The sequence below is a fragment of the Arachis hypogaea genome, chromosome 3 (genome assembly GCF_003086295.3).
Source record: "Arachis hypogaea cultivar Tifrunner chromosome 3, arahy.Tifrunner.gnm2.J5K5, whole genome shotgun sequence".
NCBI classification, from domain to species: Eukaryota; Viridiplantae; Streptophyta; class Magnoliopsida; order Fabales; family Fabaceae; genus Arachis; species Arachis hypogaea.
The window spans coordinates 1,938,845-1,956,142 of NC_092038.1; the positions used below are offsets into that span (position 1 = coordinate 1,938,845).

Below are 17,298 nucleotides of genomic sequence, written 5' to 3' on the forward strand. Positions count from 1 at the left end.
TACGTCTTAAATTCTAAATATTAATATTTATAATTAAATTTTAAATTTTTTAAAACAAAAATAAAAAATAATTTTAACACTAAAAAAAATAGTTAATATTATTGGATAATATAAAAATTGGTTCCATACATTTTCATGTTAATATATATATGTTGACTCACCTATATGTATAGTAATAATTATTACGTGTATATAAAGAAAGAAATATCAAGAGGCACATCTTAATATAAAGAGAAACCTTCCAAAAATATTTATTGATGTGTATAGTACTATTATATCATATAAAAATATGAAGATTTTATTACTATATAGTATAATATATATTATTGTTTGTACGATGGACATGCATGGAGGGAGGGACCATATGTATAAAGAGAATCTCACAGGCTTGTGAGTTCAATTTGGAGTTATTCTAAATTGTTTTGTCCCTTCCAACATGCAAAAAATGCAATGGCCCCACATCACGAGTCATTTCTATGATTATATACGTCACGTGAATTTCTCAAATTTGCACAGTTGCACCATTCTCTTCTTCCCCCTCTTCCCGAGTCAACTCACTTCTTTTATTTTGTCCACTCTATCATTCATCCATCTATTTCTTCATCATTTACCTGTAAGTCTGTAACATCATTCATGGTAAAATTATTAGATTCTGACATTCTGTTATTGTTGTTCAAAATATCTACGCAATCAACTCTTTTCAACTAGAATTTTAATTTATTCATGTAAGAAAATCAGTAGTAGCTTGTGTAATTTGTGTAATTTGTGTAATTTGTTCACGTGAAGTTGATAGTTGAGAGCTGTTAAATAAAAATTTAGTCAAATCAATTAAATTATCTAATAAATTTCAGTTATCCACTTCATGTGAAGTCGCACATGAGTTTTTACCTTTCTTTATATATAACAAATGTAGTTTAGAAATCAATATTATTATAAGGAAAACTGTTAAATGAATATTAGTACATATACAACTAAAAAATTACTATATGTACACTTAAAGTAATTTAGTAAAATCAATTATTATGTATTCAATATGATTTACTTTGTAGATATATACTTGTAGGTATAAATATTCAATTAGTATCACTCTATGTTGTAAAAGGTGAGTAAATTGATAGTCGAAAATCATTTAGATTATTTGATAGATTTAACTTAATTATTATATGATAGTTTTTTACTATATCAATTTTACAAGAAGATAATTGCATATAAGTTCTACTATTATAAGAATATGATTTAATTATTTGATGCAAATGTGACATATATGAAAATAAGAAGAATAATAATGTGATTGATGATATATATATATATATATATATATATATATATATATATATATATATATATATATGATACAAGTTGGAAGTTAAAGTGCTAACAGTAATGTCCACTACTACTACTGTAGTGGGTTTGATGATGCATATCCATGGCTGTGAAGTCAGCTAAGTGTTGCTGTAACATCAATGGCCTAGTGTTGCTCATTGTTGATTCATCTTCTCCAACTCCAAGAAAATCCCTTGTTAAACCCAGTTCATCATCTTCATCTTTATTATCATTCTTTGATGGCCTCCTTGTTGGATTCAATATTAATGGAGGAATACTACTGATGCTACCTTCCAAATTCACCAACTCATCACCTCCTCCAATTTGTGATGCTTTTTGTAACATTATGTGATGATGATGGTAATTACTAGCACCAAAATAGAACATGTCATCTTGTTCTTGCTTTAATCCTGCATGTGGTGGTGGCATCATCATAGCCACGTTGGCATTGTTGTTATTGTTTGTGAGTGATGATGATGATGCTTCTGGATTCTGCTGCCATTGTTGTGATCCAAACATAGAGTTGTTCACTACATCATGATGAGGCATAATGATAGTGTTGCCATTGGTGCATGCACTACTAGTGTTTGATGAAATGCCACTAACATGATTATGATTGTTATTGCTATTGCCCTGGTCTAACCATAGTGGAATCTGAATATTATTGTTCCTCATCATCATCAGCTTCTGATCTGAATAATAACCACCACCACTGCCACCACCACCACCAAATTCCGAGTGAAATCCAGCACTTGGAAGAATGTGATGACGAGGGATGATTCTACTTGTTGCTAATTGATGATGGTGATGATGATGATCTCTTCTATCCATCAAGTTGCTCAAAGTTGTTGGAACTGAGTTTATTCTTGCACCTTCTTCAGCCAATGCATCACAAAATGCTCTGTGTGTTATGAAGCTGTCCTTCCTAATCATCATTAATTAGTAATTAACACGTCATTAACAATAATGAACAACCCTAAATACAATCATATTCAACATTCAGCAATCACTTCTCCCAAAAACTTAAGCTGATAAGGGACGTACCGGGAGAAAATGGTGCCGCAGTCGCACTTGTACTCCCGAGTCCCGCAGATCTTGGCATGGGCCTTCCAATCAGAATGAACAGCGTATTTCTTGGAACACTTGTCACACTTCCATTTCTTCTCGCCATGCTTCCTGCTGTAGTGTTTCTTGATACCTGTGAGGTCCCCCAGTGCTCTACAAGGGTCATGGTGCACGCAAGACTTCTCCGGGCACACGTACACCTTCTTCCTCACTTGTTCTTCTTTGTTTCTTTGCTTTAGCTTCCATGGAAGGTTGTGTCCTCTCCTATGCAGCTGCAAGTTCTGGTCCCTCTGGAAACCCTTGTTGCAGATTTCGCATACGAAACGGTTCGTCGCCATCAACGACTTTGGTGACATAGCTATCACTTCTGCATCCGGATCTGAATCAAAACATATGTAACCAACACTCAAATTTGAATTTGCAGTTAACTCAAAACATATAAATAAAAATCAAATTTGAATTTGCAAAAAAAAGTATCTAAAAAAAAAAAAAAAAAAAAAAAAAAAAAAAAAAAAAAAAAAAAAAAAAAAAAAAAAAAAAAAATAGGAAAACCAATTTATGGTTGTGTACTATTAGGTTCTGCCGGTGATTGTGCTGTGAAAGATAGATAAATATCTGAAGAAGCATGTGTTGTTATTAGGAATAAAACTTGAGACAGGTGTTGATGAGTTTCATTCCATTGATTTTTCTCATCATTTTGATATTAAAATAATAATGAATAATAAAAAGTATTTATATGTGTATTGGAACTAAGGGAATTGATGGAATTGGATTTTTACATGTGAACTGCCCGGAAAGCACACTAGTCATAGTTTAGAGAATCTTATAAGAAATTATTATCAAGTGTTAATAATTAAATAAAGAAGAAAAGAAAGGGATTGGAATAATAATAATGAATATATAAACATTGAATATTTATTTTATTTTCTCTCCTTATCTAACACGGCTGCTGTGAGAGGTAGTCAGCCATTGAATCAACTATATATGGACCACTCTCTTCCCTACAACTATATATATATGTGTACATATTAATTTCATTGAATATTTATTTCATTTTCACTCACATGTATATTACAGTTTATATATGTGTACATATTAATTAATACATAGTTTAGTTATGGAAAGTTATAACTTGATATGTTTTTCAAATCTTAGTATGAAAAAAAAAAGTTGATATATCTTTTATAAAGTATTCAATCATCGAGTAAAATTATCTTCTATCAACGAGTTATAACTCAAATAGTATAGTTTTTCCATCTCACCTAAAAGATTATGAATTCGAGTCTCTCTATTTCCCATAAAAAAAAATTACCTTCTTAAAAAAATGTAACAAAAATTGTCTGATGAAATAATACATATGTACTAGGAATAATCCGAATGAGAGACCTTTCAACTTATCTAATCAAATTATTTGTAATACAATTTAAGGGGGAAAAAAAAAGTAGTAGTAGTGTAAATGTAATGTGGGAAGCAATGATAGGAAATGATAAAATAGAGGGAGAGAAAAGTGGGTTGGCTTTATGGAAGGAGAAAATAATTGAGAGTTTGAAAAGTAAGAAAAGAGAAAAGTGAGTTAGCTTTACAGGGAGGGATGAGAATAATGATTATGGCATAATTATTATTATGACCTTATGAAATGATAGAGATAGAGAAGGTGGTGCCGTCCGTGACACCTCACTGGTTAAGGGTAGGACCCATAAGAGTAAGACTGTCAGATAGAGAAAGAGAGAGAATATATCATTTTTTTTCTTTTTTTAATTAATTTATTTAATTCTTTATTATTTACAATATTTTTAATTTGAAATATTAAAATATTATTTGTTTAAAATTTAAATTTTATTTAAAATTTATTATTAATTAATAAATTATTATATATATAAAATAAAATTTAAATATTTAATACTTATTTAAACGAACAAATAGATTAATTATTAAATAAGTCCAATTTAATTTAATTTATTTATTTAAACGAACAAATAGATTAATTATTAAATAAGTCCAATTTAATTTAATTTATTTATTTAATTTTGATGATAGAAAGACAAGAAATGAGTGCTACTGCTTTATGTGTCTGTGGCACACAGCAATCTCTTTGTGTATATGCTTCACGTTTCTCTAGAAATTCGTCCACCTCTCCACTTCATTGCTGTTTCACAAATGGGAATAAATATTTTCAATTCAAAATATCAATAATTATCTTTAAATTATTTGAGCAGATTTACTGGCAATTATTAAAAGTTATTAATTCATCAATGCGATCTCTTTTGTTACACAATATATATAGTTCGTCCTCAATGAACATTTTCAGACATTCATCATTGAAAGCCTTACTCAAGGAATTATATCATCTAATTTCTATATATTATCATCAATATGTATATATGGAAGATGTTATTTTCCAATAATAATAATAATAATAATAATATAAAATTTAATTTTAATACAATGTCAATATAAAATAATTTAATATTATATTAATAAAAATAATTATTTTTTATCTTTATCACATAAATAATGATCATTAAAAAAAGAAATATAATTAAACGATTATATAAAAAATATTTTATATTATTAATATATTAAAATTAAATTTATAATAATAAAATAATAATTATCATATAAAATACTTTTAAATTATTAAATAATTTAATATATTTACTTAAATTATTTAAGACAATATATAATTATCTATCTAATAAAATTATGAATTTACTTTTAACTTACGATTAATATAAAACAATTTACGTACATTTAATTACGTACTATATATATCAGCCATTAAAACTAGAGTATAAAATTATTGTTAAAATAAACATAAGTAATAAAGTAGTTTATAATTTGAAAGATGCATGAATCATGAATGCATGCATGTATTTGAGTGGTAGCAGAGTGGAGTGCAGAAAATATATATGGTGTCAGTGACACACTGCCCTAATTGGAATTTTGGCAATAATGGCAAAACAAGAAAGAACTAACACTCTTAATGAAACCTTTTTTCACTGAGTTGACTCGGTCCTACAAAAATCACAAATCAGCCCCCGCAAATAGCGTAAGTCTACGTTCACCTTGACTCAATTTTTTTTTTAGATTTTTGATAGTATCTACTAATTTGATAGGCTATCCACTAATTTATTATAGATTAAAATATTATTAAAAAATTTATAGTTAGTCAATAAATTATTGTATATATAAAATGAATTATTGCTACACTAATCCAATTTTATTTAACTTGACTCAATATATTACCACACATTTACGATAACAAATTGAGAAATATATAATTTTTTAATTATTTTTTTGAAGTGACAAAAAAATTAGTTGAATGGTTAGTTAAAAGGTTAGAGTTTAATAGTATATATATATTTTTCAAGCGTTTAATATTTTCTTAACAAAAGTATTTAATTTCTTTTTCCGTATAACTTCCATTTTAATGTATTATTGACATCAAATATCCTTTTCTGATCATTAAATTTTGATATACTCTATTAACATAGAAGAAAATTGCCTTTTCTATAACCACCTGAAAAGTTATTGAAAAGTAATAATAATCCAAGTGTAACTAGATTTTTTAAGTAAAAATTAGTTTAATAATAAATATTGTTGAACTTATTAGTCGAATTATTAGTAGACTAAAACTGCTTTACTACAGTATAATAAATAAATAGGATTATTAGTTATCATATATGAAGCATACCATAAATATAATATACTAACAAATATATATCGAAAAAATATTTAATTTGGTCTTTAAGATTTTACTCAAATTTTAATTTAATCTTTAAAATTTTAATAGTGTCAATTTAGTTTTCTAAATTTTTTAATTGATTTTATAACAGAAACTATCACAAAGACTAATAATATAATTAAAATTTAAAAAATTTAAAAATTAAATTAAAATAATTAAAATTTTAAAAATTAAATTAAGACTTAAATATAATTTAAAGAACCAAACTTAATATTTTCTCGTATATAATTTTTAAAAGGCATGCGTTATATGCTTTGAATTAATTAATTAGTATAGCGACGGCGTTATACGTCGTTCACGACCCAATAATTCATAAAAATTTACGTGCATGTAGGTCTGATTTGAAAGAAATAATTTTATATGCATCAAATAATGCATGTAGCTGGCTATAATTATTTATAATGAAATCTTTGACCATATTCTATTGTTAAAATCTTCCCAAAGAAATGCATGAGTTTGACACCGCTCTTGATTAGTTAAGAATAAATATAAATATAATAAGACCTCGCGGTACGGTCATGATAATAAAATTAAAAATAAAAAATTAGACAAAAATAAAAAATGATTTTTATTTTATTAATTTTTTATTTTTAAATAAATTAGACAAGAAATGTATCCACACTGAAAAATTCAACTATCATTTATGAAGTTGCATTATTTCTCAATTACTTTTCCTCGTAGACGCCGTGGAAGTCAATTCACAATCATTTAGGAATTTTCCTCGTCCAAAGAGAATTGCTTATATATATGCGCATAAATAATATAGTGCATGTAGCTACTAATTTAAATTTATTCTTTTATCTTTATTAATTCATATTATTTATACATTATTTAAAAATATTATTGGTTATCTATATATTTTTTTTAAATAATATAGTGCATGTAGCTAAACTCATCACTATTAGCTATAGCTTCAATTTAATCCTCTTTATTAGTATGTCTTAGAAGTTAGAACATAAAGTTAGCATTAGGGATATTCTGATTACGAATTAAACTGATTATTATAGTCATGTAATAGGGAAAGACACAAGCTTCTCTAATAAGAGAGAGAGAGAGAATGAATAAAAGAGAACATGTCATGATATATATGAATGTAGATTTTCTTTTAAAATTACATTTTTAATACACTTCTTTATGTACACTTCTTTAGATATAAAAGTGAATATAATGACAAAATTGTAATAAATGTACACTATTTAAAAAAAAAAGAAATAAAGGAAAATAATCAAAATATACATTTTAAAATGTATGTACCAAAAAGTAGTGGAAGTATTCATTTGTTTTTGTTAGTTATTAAATAATTAAATAAAAATATTTCATAATCAAAATAAATTAGTCAAAAATAATTAAAATTTATCTTATTTATTATTTATTAATTATTATTATTATAAAAGTTTTGTTCTCCTATATTCTAAGGATATTGGTTAAATATACGATAAAAAGATATTTTAATATTTTTGATATATTTAATTTATTAAAAATGTAAAAAAATATTTCTATAATAAATAATATTAAAATATTTTATTTTTTATAATATATTTAACTAATACTCTTAAGATATAAAATAATAAAATTTTTATTATAATTTATAAATATTAAATAAGATAAATTTAAATTATTTTTTATCTCCGATAATTAAATTAAGCATCATATGGCTAAACATGACCTACCTAGCTACTACTACACTCACAAGATTGCTTTGGACAAATTGCAACATAATATATATATTGTATTGAACTACTTTAATTTTGGAGATTCATCGTTCATTCCTTCCACTCAAGGGACATGAAATGAGTGCAACTTTTATGTTTTATTTTATTTATGAGCACTATTAGAGAATACATACTATAAAAATCAATTTAATCTATGTACGTGTCAATATCGCTACCACGAAGCTGACGTGTATGCAAACCATATGACATGTCTTTCTTTCAAGCTGAGCTGTACTAAAAAGGAAGGAAAATAGAAAACTATAGCCACTTTTATTTATAAAGCTTATAATTCGTTTAATTTGGATGCATTCTCATCACAATAAATAATGGTACTTTTTATTATTTTACTTTGTTATTATAATTGGATTAGTTTATCTGATGACATTGTTGTTAACTACTTTATTTCTAGAATAACTACAATGATTTTTTTTAAATAATAGTATTTTGTTATGATATTCAGATATTAATACAGACACAGAATACGATACACCACGAGATATGTAACACATAAATTTAAAATTCTTATAAGACATAATGATATAGTATATATATATATATATATATATATATATATATATATATATATATATATATAAATAAAGTATTTTTAAATAAATTATAATAATATTTTGATATATTATTAATTTTAAATTTAAATTAATTTTTAATTATATAAAGTATTTAAAATATTTTTATTTTAATAATTAATAATACATGTTATTTTTAAATTAATTTTAAAAATATATGTTAAGAATAAAGTTGTATACGTTCATACGTAATAATATTTAAGTGTATTTAAATATATTCAAAAAATATATTTTTTTTATTAAGACAAAGTTGTGTCGGATAATATGTGTTCAATACGCAAATACAGCAAATTAGAGAAGTGTCGTGCTTGGTACTTCGTTATTATAATTGGATCAGTCATATATAGTTCTCTCCTTTTTTTTTTACTTTGTACGGGCCCGGTTGGCCCGATAATCACATATAGTTCAAACTTGCAAATTTGTTGCAATTGGGCCCAAAAATTTGGGTTAATATTGGGCCTATTTTGAAGCTTTTATTTTTTATTCTGCTATCTGTTCCAAAAAAAAACAGAAAACCTGTTCCCGCTCATGCATCCAACGGTTATAACCGCCACATTCTCGTACTTTGTCTACTCTTTCCTCCTATTACAATCTCATACACACTTCACTTCTTGTTCTTCTTTTCACCATGGATCCTCTTCCCACGCCACTTCCAGGTACCAATACAATCTTTTTTTTTTTAATTTAATTGGATCTTTTTCAATACTAATCAATCATAATAATAATAATCGTTTCCCTCAACAGTGAAAGCCAATGACTCAAAACAAAGAATCAACGCAAAGGTTAATCAAGCATCAACCAAAATCGCAACCAATGAATCCCAAATTCAATCTAGGTAATTAATTAATACCTTAATTTTAATCTACCAATTTTCCTTCACTATGATTTAGTTTCTTTCTTCACTCTGATTTTTTTTCTTCAGAAAAAACCGGGTTTTTGGAACCGCTAGGAACACAAACATTATGGGAAAACCGGTTTGGGACAAGTGTACTACTACTACTATTACCACCAAACCAAAAATCTGTGTTCCAAAAAAACAAGCACCAAAATCTTCATCATCAATTAGTAGCACCAACCCTGCTGAGAATGTTAATAATAGTCCGAGATTATTGAATGATGCTGGAGAACCCAAAACACCTCATGTTAGAACCAAGCACAAGGGTAGTAAGCCTCCGGCGACGCCGTTTTACACGGCGGCGCATTGCAGCAAGTGCCGGTTTGATAAGTTGGAGACATCTTCTTATTGGATTGGCCAAATCAAGTTGGCAGAGTCCGCCGGGAAGCACTTCGTCGCCGCCGATTTCTTCCGCCTTGCATTGGAATCTATGGCTGAGGTTTGCTTCTTATAACATTTTTGCTTTTTTAGTGTTGCATGAATGTCAATTTTTGTTCCAATAAAGTGCCAAAATAATAATGTGACATGATTAATTGAACATGTGAGAATTGAGAAATCGTACATGCATTTATACACAAATACATAGTAGCTGATTTTTAGTATGCGTATAGAATTTTTGATAATCTAATCTAGTTAATCGTTATTATTATAAGTTTTACTTTGGTGTTTAGCATTGTTTGATTTTTTGGACACAGCCAATTAGGAATCTTAGGATGGAACTCAAAAGATACTTGCTAAGGCATGAGTATCTATCGGAGCAAAAGATATGGAAAGAAGTTAGTGTTAAATATGGACTATTGAAGATTGAAAGCAACAACAATGATACCTCTCAAATAATGGATTCATCTAGCAATGATCAAAACAAAATGGAGGAAAAACTAGGCTAATTTGTATTTAGTTTGTTCTAAGTTTAATTTAGAACTTGTTTCAAGTTTGTACTTTGTATCTTAACATAGCCAGTGTTTTATTGTAATTTGGTTCAAACATGTATGGAAAAAAAATATTGTTGAAAGTTGGGGCATTCCGAGAATTGAACTCGGGACCTCTCGCACCCTAAGCGAGAATCATACCACTAGACCAAATGCCCTTAATGGTTACTTCGGTCATTCTTCTAAATATTTGAATACTTAAAACAGTTTACTATGATGATCCAACTGAAGAAAATCAACGCAATATTCCTTAAATTTTAGTATACATCAACATTATTGTTGTTAAGACTTAAAAGTGGAGAAAGTAGAAAATTGAAATGTATAAAAATGAAAAGTCATGTTCGCATGCCTACTAGGATAGTTATATTTTCAGAGTTCAAATCATGTCACTCTAGAAATGAAAATAATGACAAAGGAACATGTTTGACCTATTAAGTGGACCAAGCTGTCGAAATTTGTATACCATTTTGAGAAACACTTAGCTTTGACATACTCTACCCAATACCCATTATTCATCACTTGTAGTTTATGAATTATGACACAATAAACAACCCTGCTTCCTCTCTAAAGAAATTATGGAAATGACACATTACCAACCCTAGTTTTCCCTAATTTGGATTCCGTGAAGAATATATGAGCTAAAGAAAAAGTTACTCATATACTCATTTTTTGCAAATCATTCATTAACCACCTTCTCTTATGTTTCCATCTTTCTTCTTTGTTTTTAGGTGAAAACTTAGGTGAAGTCGACTTCACGTGAAGTGAAGTTGATACCTGAAAGTCGTTGGATGAAAATTTAGTCAAATCAGTCAAATTATCTAATGGTTCTCAGATATCAACTTCACCTAAAGTCAACTTTACCTGAATTTTAACTTTTTTTTTAATTGTGTTGATGTATTCATCACCATAAAAGTGAATATATGTATCAACTATCAAGATGTGATTAGTGTAAATCACAAAATCATACCCCTATATCAATCTAGATAATATTTATTTAGGATTTAAGATTTAATATTTATGCGTAAAGATTGTCTATAAATATAAGTTTTAAATTATTATATATAGAATGAAGAAAATTTAAAGTTGATGTGTTCAAATTAATTATTAAAGCACAAAAATAAGATGAATTTAATTTCAATAAATTATCAATATAATTAAAGATTTATTTTAAATGACTTTTCAAGTAATAAATTTAAAAATTGATTATCTTTGCTAATAGTATAATAATATAACATTAAATTAGTTATTCATATAGAATTTTTTTATATTAACATTATATGAAAATTTAAATTCAAATAACATACTATGGTTTAGTGTTATGAGATTGATTTTTTGAGTGATGTATATAAATATATATTTTTATTATGTAATTAGATCATTCTATTATTTGCATAATTATTTACATAGCAGATAAATGAGAAAAATAATTATAACGACTGATAGTATTAACTATTAAACAATATCTTAAAATCAGAATAAATGATTGATTGTTGCCACAGCCTGGACTCTGAAATTAAATCTTAGTAATATACATAAAAGTATATAGGGTGGGAAATATTTCTCTCTCTCCCCCTTACTCCTTGGAATAATTATAACTCTTTAGATTTTATTTCTCTCATAATAATTAATAAGTACGAAAATGATGTATGAGAAGAATAATTTAAAGCACAATTTACCTTATTTGGTTGTGTTTATCTTATTAAGAAGGCTCTACAGTTTGCACTTTTTGAAGCAGGAAAACAAACAATTGAAAGAAAAATTCTCCATTCAATAATATGGTACAAATTTGTTGGTATGAAAGAAGATTATTATGACCCAATAACAGAAGACATTGATTAATGTATGACACTGGACATAGGGATGTGTCACTAATTGATGGAAGTTGATTTTCCAACCACCATCTATGATCTATCTCGTCACACTGCTCCATAGATTTTTTGTTTTTTTTTCTTATTTAAAAATGAAAATTAATATGTACTTATTTTAATATAAAGTTAATAATTAAGAATTATTAAATATAATGAATTTAATTTTGATGTAGTGACAGTGTAAAATATTTTATACAATCACATTCGTTTTTTTAGATAACTATTCACGTAGTCAATATAAAAAATAATTATTTTATTAATATAATATTATATAATTAGATGTATGTATAAAATTATTTTACAGACAGTATATCAAAATTAAATTCAAATATAATTTAATCAAATCTAACTGTTTTTAATTATAAACTTTTTTTGTTTGAAACCAATTTTTTTTCTCTCACATAATTAAAAGCCTAAGTGTATAAATTTTGTATAAATTAATTTTTTTTTTTTGAAAAAGAAGAAAGTGAGTATAAAGCTACTTTTCGTTTCATTCCTTTATTGTATAAACCTTCTAAATCAAATTAATGAACTTCGTCCCATTCCATTTCATTATCATTTTCTCAAATAAAAAGCATAATGTAACTTTATTTCAATTCATTCTTCCTAGTATTTCCATTTTAAAAGTAGAGAAGCTTCGTCGGAGGGGTTAGTCATGGCTGCACAGGCGAGAGAGAGAGAAGAGGGATTGTTTGTTCTAAAAGTGAGGGGAGGGTTTATCATCATTTTGAATTTAAGACAATTTTATTATCGAATTTATCGACAAAAAAATTTACAATAAAAGGTTAGTCGTTGCTACCAGACAACGTTTTACTAAGTTAGGTTATTGTCGAAAAAATTCAACGATAAAACCGCCGCTAACATACGTACTTATTTTAGTATTTTTTTCATCATTTATTACGTTGAATTTGTTTGTAGAAACAGAAATTCGACAATAATATTTTTTGACGATGCATTTATGATAATAACTGTTGAAAAATTCGATAATAAAATTGCCAATAAAAAAACGATAAATTTGACGATATTCAGTATATATTTTTAATAATGGAAAAAAATATATTGAATATTATTTACTTTTATATATATATTATCCGTAATAACCTAATGATTAAGGATGTATATTACTAGATATAATAATTAAAGTTTTTGCAGGCTTTTAAACAAATAAACAAAAAAAGATCCATCCATGATATTATTATAAAGAGGTACATACAGGTAGGAATATTTCTAAATCTTAGCAAAGCTTATCACAAGATATTCGAATGTATGATGAGTGTAGGTCCAAGCTGTTTGATTATTAGATAGGGTGGAATTGAATGGATGATGGATGATAAATCTAAATCTAAAACCTTATATATATATATATATATATATATATCATGCATGCATGTGAAATCTTTGTGATCTTATATAATGATTCTTCTCCTGATTCCTGAAACTAGCTAGCATGTTATTGTTACGGAAAAAGATGAATGGCTATGAGCAATTGAATTCTCTTTTTCTTGATTTATAGTCGAATCTCAAGTTTGATGATGATAAATTAAAAGTACCTCTTTGTAGGCTATCATACCTTCAATCGCTAGTCACTTATCATGGGATACCCTTTGTCTCCTATTTGGACCCACTATCTTTTTTCTTTTTTCTTTTTTTAACTAATTAATAAGCAATTCAGCAATAAGCAAAGCATATTAAATATGGAGCATATAACAATTAGGCCAAATCACATGTTTAAAACAATTGCACTTTAAAATTATGTAAACAGTTTATGAAGAGATATGGTTTGAGATAATTCTTCATAATCCATATCAGTTTATGAGCTTAATTTTATACTATAAATACCAGCTGACGATGACAAATTAAAATTTAGTTGATAAAATTTTGGATGAGATTTTTTTTAACCAAAATATAATACTTTAATTAGGAAGAGAAGATAAATATTTAAAAAAAATCTCTCATAACTATACATATGGTGTAGTACAACAATAATAACAATAACAACAACAAAGTCTTATTCCATTAGATGAGGTCGGCTACATGAATTAAACGACGCTATTGAGTTCTATCATATATCATGTCTATAGAGAGACCGTTTACATGTAGATCTCATTTGACCACCTCATGGATGGTCTTCGTAGGTCTTCCTCTACTTTTCACCCCTTTTGACTGGGTATTCTGTCAGTCTTCTTCTCACATGTCCGAACCATTTGAGACGCGATTTTACCATTTTTTTCACAATAGATGCTACTCCAACCCTCTCTCATTTATCTTCATTCCTTATTCTATATAATCGCGTATGACCACCCATCCATCTCAACATTTTCATCTCTGCCACACTTAGCTTATGTTCGTGCTTCCCTTTGGCCGACACTCTGTACCATAAAGCATAGCCGGTCTGATAGCAGTGCGATAGAATTTACCTTTTAAGTTTTAAAGGCACAATTCTTTGTCACATATAAAATCAGATGCACTCCGCCATTTTGACCAATCTGCTTGGATCCTATGATTTACATCATATTCAATCTCTCCATTATTCTATATGATGCACCAAAAATACTTAAAACTCTTAACTTTTCGTAAGATGTTATCTCTAATTTTCACCTCTATATTCGAGTTTTTCCTTTGCAGACCGAACTTACATTCCATATATTCAGTCTTGCTACGGATTATGCGCAAACCATACACTTCTAGAGCTGCTCTCCATAACTCCAACTTCTTATTTAGGTCTTCCTTTGACTCTCCCACAAGGACGATACCATCGGCAAAAAAGTATGCACCATAGTACAGGCTCTTGGATATGCTCTGTGAATACTTCCAAGACTAATGTGAAAATGAATGGACTTAAGGATGATTCCTAGTGTAATTCTGTACCAATAGAAAATTTCTCTGTCACACCACGTTGAGTCTTCACACTAGTTGTAGTCTCATCATACATGTTTTTAAATGCACGAATATATGCGATCCTTACTCTCTTCTTTTCTAAAACCTTCCATAAGACCTCCCTTGGCACCCTATCGTACGCTTTTTCCAAATCAATAAACACCATATGTAGATCATTTTTATTACTAGGATACCTCTCAATCATCTTTCTTAATAGGTATATCACTTCAGTGGTGGATCTACCTGGCATTAAATCAAATTTGTTCTCTGTTACTTGTGTCTCTTGTCTCAGTTTCTGTTATGTCACCCTTTGCCCATAACTTCATGGTATGACTCAAGAGTTTGATCCCTCTATAGTTTTCGTAACTTTGTATATCCCCTTTATTCTTGTAGATATGTACGAAGGTGCTCTTTCTTCACTCATCTGACATTTTCTTAGATCTTAAAATATCATTAAAAATCTTGGTTAATCAACTAATGCCTTTCCCTCCAAAGTCCTTCCAAACTTCAATCGGGATTAGGCATGACAAAAATCCCAGCGGGGCGGGTATCCGCGGGGATTTACCCGCCGGGGGGCAGGTATGGGGGGTGATTTATACCCGCGGAGACGGGGGACGGGGTCCCGTATAATAAACGGGGCGGCAGCAGGGGTATAGGTCCCCGCCCCGTGGAGACCCGTTAAATTTTCGTTTAGGTGAAATGACGGAAATGCCCTTATATATATATAATATGTGATTGAGTCATTGGACATCAACCATAGCCGCACATATGCTTCCTGAATCCCTGCTTCAGAGACAGAGTGAGAGTCTCATGATCTCGTCTCCTCTTCTCTCCACTCTTCCTCAAAGCTCAAACTGTTAGTCCCTCTCCTTCTCAAACACCGCTGACCGCCGACTGCTGACCATCGACCGCCGCCTCCCACCTTCTGGGTCCCTCAGCGTCGCAGTCTCGTCTCGTCTCCTCTCATCTTCACTCCTCCTCAAAGTTCAAACCCCCCTTCTGTCTCCTTCCCAAACACCGCCGACTGTCGCCTCCCACGATCTAGCGCCGCCTCCCACCTCCTGAGTGGCTCGGTCTCTCACTGGAGGTCCCGAGCTCACCGTCTCCGGTCGTTGTCTTCTCCTCTTTGCCGTTTGTCCACCAAATCGCTGGTCTTCGTTGTGGTTTTACGTCAAGTAAGTTGATTTTTGAATTTCTCAACTTCTAATTTTGATTTGTGATTAAGGTAATTAGATTTTGAATTTCTGAATTAGGTTAATTAGATTTTGATTTCTGAATTTCTGAACGTCTGATTCTGATTTGTGATTAGGATAATTAAATTTTGAATTTCTGAATTAGGGTAATTTGATTTTGATTTCTGAATTTATGAACTTTTGATTCTGATTTGTGATTAGGGTAATTAGATTCTAAAATGGTGTTCAAGTATTAGCTGAGATGCCTGTTTTAGCTATGATTTAATGGGTGTTTTGTTTTCATTTGTTCTAAACTAATTTCATTTTTACATTGCACATAACTCCAACAATGCTACCATATATCCTAAATGAAGACAAGCAAACACATTTATGCAGCATTTTCTTATAGTTAAATTATAATTCTTAATATGTAGGGTGAACTGAGGAGGAACAAAATATTTTTACTTGTATTACAAAAGTTGGGCAAAGGTGATTGGCGTGGAATTGCAAAAAACTATGTTATATCAAGGACCCCTACTCAAGTGGTCAGTCACGCTCAAAAGTATTTCATCAGACAAAACAATGTGTTTAGACGGAAAAGACGCTCCAGTTTGTTTGAGATTGTTGCAGATGAAGATTACTATCCATGAAATAATTATTTTTTATTTTATTTTGCATCAAATGAATATGTCTGCCACATAATCTACTCATGTTTATTGATAAAATTACCCAATTGTTTTTATTTTTTTAATGTTGTTAATGTCTTTGTTGTTGTTAATGTTTTAATGTCTTTGCAGATAAGAAACATGTTGTTAATGTCTTTGTTGTTAATGCTTTGGAGACAAAGAACATGATGATTGATATGATTTTTTCATTTTTTTCTAATTTTTTTAATTTTGTAAAAATCTACGGATATCCGTGGAGTCCCCGATCCCCAGCGAATACGGGATCCCCGTTACCCGTGGTGGGGACGGGGCGGGGACGGGGACTGGATATGAAGGCGGGGGGCAGGGGACGGGGGCATGTCCCCGCCCCTATGGGTACCCGTTGCCATGCCTAATCGGGATATTATCGGGTCCTACTGTCCTACCATTTTTCATCCGCTTTAGAGCCTCTTTTACTTCA

At 29.1% G+C, this 17,298-nt stretch overlaps 2 protein-coding genes and 1 non-coding gene across 3 annotated transcripts; 1 reads left to right on the plus strand and 2 right to left on the minus strand.

Annotated features, from left to right (window-relative positions):
- Positions 1-208: 208 nt before the first annotated feature.
- On the minus strand, positions 209-2,925 carry LOC112786402 (uncharacterized). Its single transcript, XM_025829784.3, has 3 exons — positions 2,368-2,925; positions 1,380-2,248; positions 209-619 (listed from the first exon to the last, which is right to left on the minus strand). Exons 1-3 carry the CDS (start codon positions 2,742-2,744, stop codon positions 585-587), a joined length of 1,281 nt encoding a protein of 426 aa, XP_025685569.1. The 5' UTR covers positions 2,745-2,925; the 3' UTR covers positions 209-584.
- A 6,101-nt stretch (positions 2,926-9,026) lies between these two features.
- On the plus strand, positions 9,027-10,214 carry LOC112769255 (uncharacterized). The gene is made up of 4 exons (XM_025813715.3): positions 9,027-9,088; positions 9,177-9,267; positions 9,355-9,766; positions 10,023-10,214. The coding sequence occupies exons 1-4, from the start codon at positions 9,061-9,063 to the stop codon at positions 10,212-10,214; spliced, it is 723 nt and encodes a 240-aa protein (XP_025669500.2). The 5' UTR covers positions 9,027-9,060.
- Positions 10,215-10,342: 128 nt separating this feature from the next.
- Positions 10,343-10,414, minus strand: TRNAP-AGG (transfer RNA proline (anticodon AGG)). Its single transcript has one exon. It is a non-coding gene; the product is annotated as a tRNA-Pro (tRNA).
- Positions 10,415-17,298: the final 6,884 nt, after the last annotated feature.

Excerpts from the sequence above, each read along its gene's own strand:
- LOC112786402 (XM_025829784.3), bottom strand. The coding sequence starts at position 2,744 with ATGTCACCAAAGTCGTTGATGGCGACGAACCGTTTCGTATGCGAAATC. Across the intron at positions 2,249-2,367 it reads TGCGGCACCATTTTCTCCCG|GAAGGACAGCTTCATAACAC; the intron begins GTACGTCCCTTA and ends AATGATGATTAG. Across the intron at positions 620-1,379 it reads TAGTAGTAGTGGACATTACT|ACTTACAGGTAAATGATGAA; the intron begins GTTAGCACTTTA and ends ATGATGTTACAG.
- LOC112769255 (XM_025813715.3), top strand. The coding sequence starts at position 9,061 with ATGGATCCTCTTCCCACGCCACTTCCAG. Across the intron at positions 9,089-9,176 it reads TCTTCCCACGCCACTTCCAG|TGAAAGCCAATGACTCAAAA; the intron begins GTACCAATACAA and ends TTCCCTCAACAG. Across the intron at positions 9,767-10,022 it reads CATTGGAATCTATGGCTGAG|CCAATTAGGAATCTTAGGAT; the intron begins GTTTGCTTCTTA and ends TTTTGGACACAG.